Source organism: Formica exsecta, unplaced genomic scaffold (assembly GCF_003651465.1).
Source record: "Formica exsecta isolate Colony F162 unplaced genomic scaffold, ASM365146v1 scaffold33, whole genome shotgun sequence".
Classification (NCBI taxonomy): domain Eukaryota; kingdom Metazoa; phylum Arthropoda; class Insecta; order Hymenoptera; family Formicidae; genus Formica; species Formica exsecta.
In genome coordinates this window covers 1,680,460-1,691,259 of record NW_021850553.1, presented here as the reverse complement: position 1 = coordinate 1,691,259, position 10,800 = coordinate 1,680,460, and the positions used below count along the sequence as shown (strand labels likewise).

Genomic DNA, 10,800 nt, shown 5'->3' with positions numbered 1-10,800 from the left:
ATATAATAAATTGAATATTTATTTTCTAAATTTTAACATTTTCCTTTTGTGTATGCATTTTATTATTATATATTTTACCGTGCAAATTAATATCACAAAAAAATAAGAGCACAATTTTTTTAACTTTTATGTAGTAACGAAGTTTATTTTGAAAGTCACTGTTTGTTATCTTGAAAATATTAATTATATTTAGATTTATATTAATTATAATTAGAAGTTTTTATAAGAAATGACGAACCAAGTTTTTGTATTAAAGTATAGAATAATTGATACATCTCTTGCATGTTGAATATTTATACATTGATATGAAAATTATATTTAAAAGATATTAGATTTTATATAACTGCTGAAATTTATCTGGATACGATATTTATACGGATCTTTTGTTTATTCGTTCGCTCTATAAAAATAAGCTATCGGGATACGCGTTAATTCTCTTAATAACTCTTGATTCACAAGAGTTATTAAGAGAATCTCTTGTATGACTATAATGAAAAGAGAGAGTTAAGAAAAGTATAACATCTTACAGGTATATCCGCATTAGGGCATTCAAAATCAGGAAGACGCCTATTACACGAAATTGTTATAAGTCCGCTGACGACTGTCCACGTCACTTAGCAGTTGGGGTAATACGTGCTTAATGCGTACCCAGACATTGTAACGACAGTATCTATATAATTAAATTGTGACAAGGGCATCCGCGAAATGTACTGGAATTGTGCGTTGTCGCCGTACAAACGTGCACGATCGCATTAAAGTCGCGATAGCGCGCTGTAACAAATGCACGCTAATTGAAAAATTGAATGATCCGAGCGGTCGCGTGCTTGGACGAGCTTCTCTAGCTGAAACTAGAAGCTTTATTGTGTTATCAATGTACCGTTTGGTATTAATACAATATTAATATTAATACGCCATTAACACTTGGTATATCTATATGCCGATATCGTAATTTATTATGCATATTTTTATCGACGCTTAAAAATACGTAAATTATTTGTTAGAAGGCACATAGTACATACCAGGGTACATACATCTAAGTAACACCACATATTCGCGCTCGTATAAATGTGTGCCTAGTTTTACACATGTCTTCTCTTACTTTCCCTTCGCATACAATATATTCACGCTGTCGGACGTAAGTAATTACTAATGGGAATGTGCACAGTTACCGCAACGCGAATAGCAAGATTGACGAGAATTACAGCAAGTTTTTACTGTGCTACGGATGCACGCAAAAAATGATGGATATATTTTATTTTTAATTGTTACTACACAATGCGCTTTTACCGATTTAAAAAAAAATTATGTAATCAAATTCACACACAAGTCCAAGTATATTTGCATATTTAAATCGTTGAATTTCTAATGTATTTATAATTCATTTCTGGCCTGCATAATACGACTAATTATTAATCCCAATTACTTTCATTTAAAATTGATTAATTTTATATTTCTGTGAATATAGTATGTTTTATGTTTTAGTTAAAGACAATTAGAAAAATAAATTATAAACATATAAACTAAAATATGCACAATAATAAGGTTAAATTATCGATGCTTTTGTTTTTACAATTATGATAATAGCTCAAATTAGGAAGCAAATGTTTCAAAGTAATAGCAAAATAATTCACACAAGATAAAAAATATTTTTTTGATTTTTGTGCTTTTGCTTTAAAACAATTATATGTACATTTTTAACAATCACAAAAATAAACTTATACATTTCGAAACAACTTTCTCGAGTAATGTTAATGATATTGTTAAAATTGAGACTCTCTCATAGCGTTGCATGCAATACTTAGTTCTTCTTGGCATTAATCATTTTCTCGCTTTTTAATGATTCTCTCTCTCTCTCTCTCTCTCTCTCTCTCTCTCTCTCGTATTAAGTTATCTTGCATTATCACATTAACTATAGACGCAATCGAAAAAGAAACGAGAGGATATTTATAGAAGATATATTTAAAGGATTTTATTTATTTGAAAAACTTACCGTAAAGGGGTCCGATGACAACCATAATAATAACCATGAGTACGATGACTCTTTTCTGGCGATTGTTTGCTCCTTTCTTGAACGCTACGCGAAACGTCTCCTCTATGTGCCTCAACGAGAAAAAGTTCAGAATAAAAGCGCACACCGAGATTCGTTTGCCCTTGCTTGGAAGGGTCTTTTTCCGCGCACGCTCCGCAAGTACCCTCGGTGGCTCTTTAATGACCACTAATCCGTACACAAAGCTCATTACATAACACACCATCGAGATAGTAAAGACACCGTAAAAACCCAGCTTCGTGTACAGTATCCCCGATAGGGCCATGCCAATTGGCACGCCGAGGGATAGGAAAACGTTGGCCGCGCCGATCCTAAGTGTTCTCGATTCTACGGACGTGATGTCTGCTATGTAACTAAAGATGCCCATAAACATGGTAAACCAGCCGCCGGTTAACGCAGGCCACACAGCCTCTAGTACAACCGCCTCCATGGGCAGCTCGTGAAACCAGTAGGTGCAAGCGATAAGAGTGACGCTGCTGAAGAACTCGCCAATGATCGGCAGCAGCATACAAGGCTTTCTCAAACCGGTGCGATCGCTCCACGCACCCATAAACAAAATTAGAATGGCCGGCAAGGCGCTTTGCAACGGTGTCTTCCATGTTTGCATACGCGCCACCAGCTGTTGAACCGCGGTCTCTTCGGCCTCGTAGCCGCTGGTGTTTCTGGCAGATAGAGCCGAGCATATCTCATCCGAATAAGCCAGATTCACTCGACACGCCTTTTCGAGAATAAGATTCTGCGTAGCCAGCGAAGAGAGCACGCTAGGGATCACATAACACGCGACCATCGGCTCAACGGTGATGTTGCTAGTCAGGAAGGACCATTTCTGTTGGATACTCATGGACTTCCAAGTGATGGCACTGTTGGATTTATCGGCCACTGTCAGGTTCGCTTGTTTCTTCTCTGGCGTGAGCCCTGCAGGCGCACCGATAGTCGTCGTGATTTCAGACATATCTTTCGTCAAAGAAAAAAAGATATCTCACTTTACACAGAGACGATTGGAGTCATATATATTTGGAGGTCTCTTTCCGAATGTATAATGGGTCCAAGTCCAACAGCGCGATACAACTTTGGAGGAATGGCTCTCGAGTTCAGGTGCGAGTTCAGGTGCGAGTTCCGTTGCGAGAGCGCGAGAGAAATCGCACGGTGGTCTCGCGACTTCGGGCTAATGCACCATCGTGCATTACGAGACGCGTCGGTGCTCTATCTATCTCCTTCCTTCGCCGGTCTCCGCCAGCGTTTCGTACCACCATCTACCCCCTCTTCTCTCCCCGGATTCGCTTTCCGTTACGCTCTTTTCTACGATCAGCCTACGGCGCCGCTCCTGTAACGTACGAGTTGATCCGCCTTCATACACAACGTTCAACCTAGGTATTAACACACGCGTCGATGGGGCAACGTCGTCAACGTTGTTCGCGAGCAATCGCTATCGTTTTTACGACAATCCGCTACGAGACCCGCGGCTAATGCTTTAGCCCTCTAGCGACCGGCGAACCGCTTCCGATTCCGCTTCGCGCTTATTTTTCAGGTCAAGGTCAGTCTCCGTTGACGACGTTGATGCCCACGGTACACCCGAGGACTGCAGAATCTTCCCACTTTGCTCTCTCAATTCTACTCTTCTTCGGCAATCGCTTTATCTATCTTATTTATTTCATTCTGCTGATGCATCAAAAACATGGCAATTACCTTGATGCGTGGATGTCTCTTACAATGGAACATAACGAGTTGACACGTGCCAAATATTTCTTTATGGATACGTGCTTCTGATAAATGCCATGTTACATAAAGTCTAACTCACTCTCGACTGAAAGTGACATATTCATAAATGGACGACGAGTAATAATTATCATGTTCATTTTTCTACCTAAGGAATATTTGTTCTTGCGTCGGCGAATAATGATCTTTTTCGGCTTCATGTATCTTACGATTCGACGGTACATTGTTCCTATTTGTCGACAATCTTGATTCCCGATCGTGATCCGCCAACTGTGCGTTACTACGTCGAAGAATGTATTATAGAAAGTGTTATCGCGTTGAGTTATGTAAATCGAGATCCCAAAGTTAGTGTCGAAATTTCTTGTGAGGTGTGAATATTTTCGTACTCGGGTCAAAGATTCGTGAAAGGTTACTCGCGAAACTGTACGATTACCTTGCCAGTTCTATTGCGTAAGCTTCTTTCACCGAGCAATCCATTCGAATGATTCGCATAGTCTTCGATCATTCTCAATATGTCCTGTTCGGTACAAAAATTCTTTCTTTCCACAGTAGTAGTTATTATCCGAAAGTGTTTCTTCTTTTCACCAAGAATAATGCGCGAATAACTTTGAGCGGTGGCGTGAAGACAAGCATTTTCGATCACCAGACGCGTGATTTTTTACATGAGAAACGCAAGAGACTCGTTAGCCAAAAAAAAAACGATCGCACTGCATTAACCACGATGTGATCGCGTTCTATGTCGACAATGTTGAACGGATGATGACAACTGAGCGTAAACAGGGAGCGTCGTCGAATCGTTGCCGCGCGTAACTCGACGAGGCACTGTTAAATGTGACAATTCGTTGATAAAGTAATCGCTACGGTCCCAGCGTTCTACAGTCAAAGCTTATTTTAGACAGGGCCGTTCAAGTGCTATTATCTACGGTGCTTTTGAAGCTATTCGCAACGGCTCGTCAGCTGGTGAGGAGCATTGCCGATGGCATTATCGCGTTTTTACTCGCGTGCAACGAATCGCATGTGATATTCCTTGCAATTTGCCATGTCTTGCTATTACCGTCTCATATCACCGGTAAATTCTCGTGAAATTATTTGTTTATTTAATTTGTTTAAACAAATGCTTCATGTGTCTTTGATCGACCAGGTCTGAAGGTCTAAAACGACATGCTAAGCTCTCGAAACTTACGATGCGGAATCGCGAAATCAATGAAAATTCGCAAGGTCGCAACCTAGAGAGGCCGAAAGAAACCTAGAGGCGGCCCTGGCTCTCAAGTCTGACGTATGACACTGTCAAGTGAGTAATGCTCGCAATTTCACAGCGATGCTTATAAAATATTCGATGCAGAGCTGTCACCGGCACCTCTGTCTTGATATCCGACCGACGAGGATGCATTGGTGGTCGTCATCACCCAAGAGTCATCCTCTTCGATCATCATGGCGGCCGTGTTTGCTGAGAGAGATATGAACTTCTTTCGCGATGTGATGAACCGATTATTTACTGCTACCGTTAAAAAGCTACTAATATATCGTGTAATAAGTTATTACTACTTTTAATATACATATTTGATTTGTTTGCATTCTCGCTCTGTTGAACCGTTACTCAAGAATCGTGGATTTCCAATAATAATAACCATGGAGCCAATTAATGATTTTAATTCCGCGTTCAGCGCATAAAACTACTTTCGATATCTTTTTTCGATTATCGAATTAAGTGAACGGAAACGATTTCTCCTATACGCATTTTTTTCGGTGTGATACAATGCTTTTAGCAATCACATTTGTGTTTCATTTATTTTTATAAACCATTCGTATATTGCTGGGTTATTTATCGATAATTTGATTTAAATGTTCCTTTTGACAATAGTATGCATTGTTATTTTATAACAAATTTTGCAACTACTATAAAAGATACTTTATATAAAACAAAGGCAAAAAATAATAGGAGTAATTCTCTTTGTTATAATTAGAATATAATAATATTGCATTATATTAAGTTTTTTACAATATTTTTAGAGATTAAAAATTATTTGTATCCATAGATTTAATTTTTGTAACAAATATTACTATCAATTAATAGAGTGAATTATATAAATATTTTACTAAGGAATGAATAAAAAATATAAATTGTTTAATTAATATTATTTTTATATTTGATTGTTGCTTGTTAAAAACAATATTTGAAATAATTAGTTGCAACTATTTATAGTTGTATTATTTATAATCATCTTTTTAATAAATTTTTACAAATATTTAAAAAGAAAGGAACGTTGTTTGTTTGCACAATAATTTCTTGTGCAGGTCCTCGTGATTTAGCGGCATATGTGGAGATTGTTGCTTGACTTTTAATTTTGACCATATATAAAATGTATATTACATCGAGAATTTTTAATTAATGCATGACGAGTACTTCGTAATCCTTGAATGACAATTCTTCGCCATCAAATGGAATGTACAGACATCCGTGACTTTGTTGTATCTGAAAAAATTATTTTAAAATATTTAGATTATATTTTTTTATTACACACACACGTACACACATATATGTAAGTAAACAGGACTAGAGCACAATTAAAATAAATGTTACATATTAAACGCGGAATATGAAAAATTAATATTCTTATCATACATATATGCACACAATTGCTGTGAATCTTAAGAACAGACAACTGCCGAAAAGGCTGACCTTGCCAACTGTTTGAGACCCGTTATGGAGGACACGGCCAACGTATAGAGGTTCCCCGTCCGCTGTTTGACCGGCGATTACCGCATCCGTTGGTACTCCACCATTATTACAGAATTCCCATGCAAATTCGCCTTGGCAAAGGACCTGATATGAATTTATCGTAAATAATAATTAGTAAATAACAATAATTATGTATAATGTTATATTAACAATTAATTATAGCAGCGTTTGTTCGCTTATCATTATTATTTCATCAGAGAAGATTATCAGATGAGACAAAAAAATGTCATTATAATAATAATCTTTCACACAGTTTATAGCGCTTACCACGAATCATATCTTGCGGTCGATTTTCAATCTTCGCAGAAAAACTGATAGCGTTTTCGAGTGAAGCAAATTTGATGATTCTGAGAGCGATTAATCATGTCATAAACACCGTCTTGGGTTACTAGAGATATACTTATTTATATTAATTAAACTCAAAACTCATTTTCGGTCGAACATATGTTCATGGTCAATTGGGTTTAATCGCTCTCAGAATTCAGAGCAATCAAACTTTGCTTCACTCGCTATGATATCTCAAGATTATCTTGAACTTAAATACAGCCGATTAATCTTAAGTTTTGTACTTTGACTACTTATTTATGGCACGTTACGTAACTTGCAAAAATGATTTGTAATTGTTTTATTCGCTATTACAGGAAATCGTTGTGCATATGTGTGTACTGACATTATATTATCCTTTATCATGCAAATTGATGATAATACTGTTATTTTTGTAAAAAGATCGTGAAAAAGAAAACTAATATTATTTTAATGATTCTATTTATTAGAGGCATACAGGAAAACACTTGCTTAATGCTAATGATCGCTTTTTATGAGTAAAGATAATTTAAAAAATAGAAAAATTTTGTAACATCGAGAAACAGAAATTTCATTTTTTACTCACTTCGAAACTATCTTTAGGATGTTCTTCGCCGTTATGACTAACGTAAGCGACGTTTTTATCAGGAATCACTTTTGCTGGCAACATGTCGCCATTGTGGAAGGCTCTGCCAACGTAAATCGTGCTTCCGTCAGAATCGCGGCCGCCGGTGACCGCATTTTCTGGCAGCGATTGATTACCGGTACGGTTTACCCACCTGTAGGCTGTAACAAAATGACAAACTATCAATAATACTGAGATATGCCAAGTGAATTAACTCAAATGGATCTACTAAGCTTTATATAATTTTTCAATCTTATCTCGTCAGAGTGTGTAAATGAAAAACTTCGATTATTTAGAGTTTAGAGCTTAGTGAGAGATATATATTTGAGTGAGAGATATATTATTTGATTTAATATAAAATTTAGTTAAAATTCAGGTAAAGTAAAAAGAAAACAGTTCAAGTAATCGATAAAAGTCTTCCAGAAGGTTCATATAACGGATGATTTCATATCACACATATTATCTCTACCACTCATATGACTCATACTTTATAAACTAAAGTGACTACTTAAACTTAATGACAGATTTTTTTAAATTTTAAGAAAAAATTAATATCCAATAATAATTTTTTTCATTATGCAATACAAAAATAACATATATAAAATGACAAAAATAATATATATAAGCACGCACATATGTATTTATAATATACGCACATCCTTTTTTATAGACATTTGAGATAGATTTTTAATTATAAGCAATTAGGATCTCTCTCTCTCTCTCTCTCTCTCTCTAAAAAATAAATTTTCGGAAATTGAATATTAAAAATGAGGACAGCAAATAAAACTTTATTTTCTTAAATTAATTTTAATTTATATGTATATGTATATTATGATAGAATTATAATCCGAGTTTTTTTTAATTAATGCTTCAAATTTTCTTTAATAATAAAAAGATAAAAATGTGAAAAATGACGACATTTGATTAAATATTCATAATAGCAAATATTGATAATAAATTAATGGGAGATAAGCGTGAAGCGAATAAGAGAATAAAAAAGTTAATTTTATAAAAGAAACTAAAGAGTTTGATATTCTATATCTATTTTTAACATGTACTCTTTAGGGAAATTCCTTTTTTTTACTCACCTGGCATTATGGAAATCGATTCGGCACGGTTGAAGCCTCAATACGAGATGATGCTTATCGTGTCTGTATGTTAGTTAAAGGCTCGTGTAATCTTATCGTTCGCGTAATCTTATTTGTCGAAATGTTTCATTTCTCTTTCTCTCTTCTTCTTTCTCCCTCTCTGTCTCTTCTTTTTTTTGCGCTATATATGACACTGTTTCTCTAGAATATCGTGATATGATATACTTCTCCTTTTTCCATACATTTTATATCAGTTTTATATCAGACGCATTATCGATTGGCAAAACTATCATAATATAGTTGCCATCACATGTAATCACATAAAATCGCATAAAATTTTATTTTACTTATGTACACTTATATATAAAATCCAATTATTTCGATAAAATATAATATCTTAAATAATATATATAATATGTTTTAGATAAAAATTCTCACTACTTTTCAAAATATATCACTCAGCTTCTTTCACGAATCACTGAATTATAGAGTACTTATCTTTTAATGATAGAATTATTCAATGAAATATAATTATACTATGTTATCACAATATGATTATTGCGAATTGACAACGTCGCAAAACAGCTGATTTAATTTGGATACATAATAAAATGCCAGTGTGTATTATTCTATAATAATAAAAATGACTGTATGTATGTGTACAAAATGTAGTTAACAGCGAAAGTGATTGCGTCCAATATCCGATATATGTATATACGTAATAAAAAGTGCGTGTATGTGTGTGTGTCTATTTATATATATAAATGTATATAGTGTAATAGAGCGAAAGTCATTGCGTCTGATACCCGATATATGTACGAGTATATACGTAATAAAATGCTTGTTGTGTATTATTGTATAATAATAAAAATGACTACGTGCGTGCGTGCTTGTGTGTGTGTATGTTTGCAAAATATAGTTAACAGCGAAAGCGACCAATTCATTTTTATCCATAATGCATTACCCACTAAAGTCATTATTTTTAGTATTGGAGAATAATTCCTATTTAGTGTTCAATGCATATTACGTAACAAAAGTGTCTTTATTTTACATATATTGCGATATCCAATAGGGATTAATGTACTTTCTAAAGAGATTCTAGGTTAATGTATTTTCGAAGATTTTCTAACACTATTTTTGTTTCCAAATAATTTTATTTTATTGTTTGATGAATCACCAACGCTAAAACACAAAATGGAAGAGTTATGTATAATGCTGTATATATACAGGATGGGTCCAAACGGCCAGACTTTGAGATTTTGTAGGAAATTTAATTCTAAACAAAAAATTTCCTATAAACATGGGTCGAAAAATGTTTCCTTAAAAAGTTAGCGCTCAAAAATCTCTGAAATCACGCTAATTTTTAATGTTTATCTTGCTTGTTGGTTATTCCATTAAAAAAATTTTACTTTTCTGCATTGTTTAAACCAATCATCATAGGAGGATGAAAGGAAAAGTAGAAGATAAAAAGAAAATGAAATAAAAAGAAATATATATATGGAATATGTAGGTGTCTCATCTCCATATATATTATTGTAAACTTATTGTTAGATTACAATTAATTTCTAACGTGTTTTTTTAAATTAGGATAATAAGAATCACAGATTATGTCTTGGAAAAAATCAATAAAAATAAAAAATAAAAATCTTTTTCTTTTATAGCTAAGGCCATAACAGTGTAATTTTAACAGTGTAAAAACTCCAACTTCATTTTCTTTTTTTATTTACAGATGAGTATAGTAAAAATTATTATCTAAAAATTAATTGTTCTTACAATTTATCTCTTAATTTTAACAAGTAATTGTTAAAGGGCATTCTACAATGGCAGTAGGCAGTACAGAGTGAGGAGTAAGATTTTCAGAGTTGGTTTTAAGAGCAAATGGGAATTGCCCATTTCGTTACTCTCGGTCTTTACATCACTAAAAACAGTATACAACAGATGTGTGTGTGTGTGTGTATGTATGTGTGTGTGTTATTATTATTATTAATCAAAGATATATTATGAAACGTTACTACTCTGGCAATGTAAATTAAAATAAAATTAAAATACAAATGCGGCAAAAGATTTTGGATGGTTGAAATATTCAAATAAATAAGACACAAAAAGGGATTCACAAATGACAAAACGACACAGTTTGAAAAACTATTGTTAAAAGTAGGAAATCATTTAAAGGAGCAGTATGTTATAAACATGCAGGAAAAAAAATGAAAATTATATCCCATAATCCTTCCCATACAGCACAGAACGTTGCAGCAACATTGCAACATTGTAGTAACATTGC

General features: G+C 34.1%; 2 protein-coding genes across 3 annotated transcripts in view; both read right to left on the bottom strand.

Annotated features, from left to right (window-relative positions):
* Positions 1–4,560, bottom strand: part of LOC115238223 — a 10,174-nt gene extending 5,614 nt beyond the window's left edge. For both annotated transcript variants that reach the window (XM_029811845.1, XM_029811846.1), the window contains exon 1: positions 1,991–4,560. In XM_029811845.1, coding sequence (XP_029667705.1) covers positions 1,991–2,999 — 1,009 coding nt within the window. In that variant the 5' untranslated portion in view covers positions 3,000–4,560. The remainder of the gene's footprint in view (positions 1–1,990) is intronic.
* Positions 4,561–5,964: 1,404 nt separating this feature from the next.
* Positions 5,965–8,603, bottom strand: LOC115238248 (natterin-3-like). Its single transcript, XM_029811903.1, has 4 exons — positions 8,520–8,603; positions 7,393–7,592; positions 6,444–6,587; positions 5,965–6,236 (listed from the first exon to the last, which is right to left on the bottom strand). Exons 1-4 carry the CDS (start codon positions 8,524–8,526, stop codon positions 6,150–6,152), a joined length of 438 nt encoding a protein of 145 aa, XP_029667763.1. The 5' UTR covers positions 8,527–8,603; the 3' UTR covers positions 5,965–6,149.
* Positions 8,604–10,800: the final 2,197 nt, after the last annotated feature.

Coding starts and splice junctions, on each gene's coding strand:
- LOC115238248 (XM_029811903.1), bottom strand. Junction 6,588..7,392: donor ATCCTAAAGATAGTTTCGAA/GTGAGTAAAAAA, acceptor AATTCATATCAG/GTCCTTTGCCAAGGCGAATT. Junction 6,237..6,443: donor GGTCTCAAACAGTTGGCAAG/GTCAGCCTTTTC, acceptor TAATTTTTTCAG/ATACAACAAAGTCACGGATG.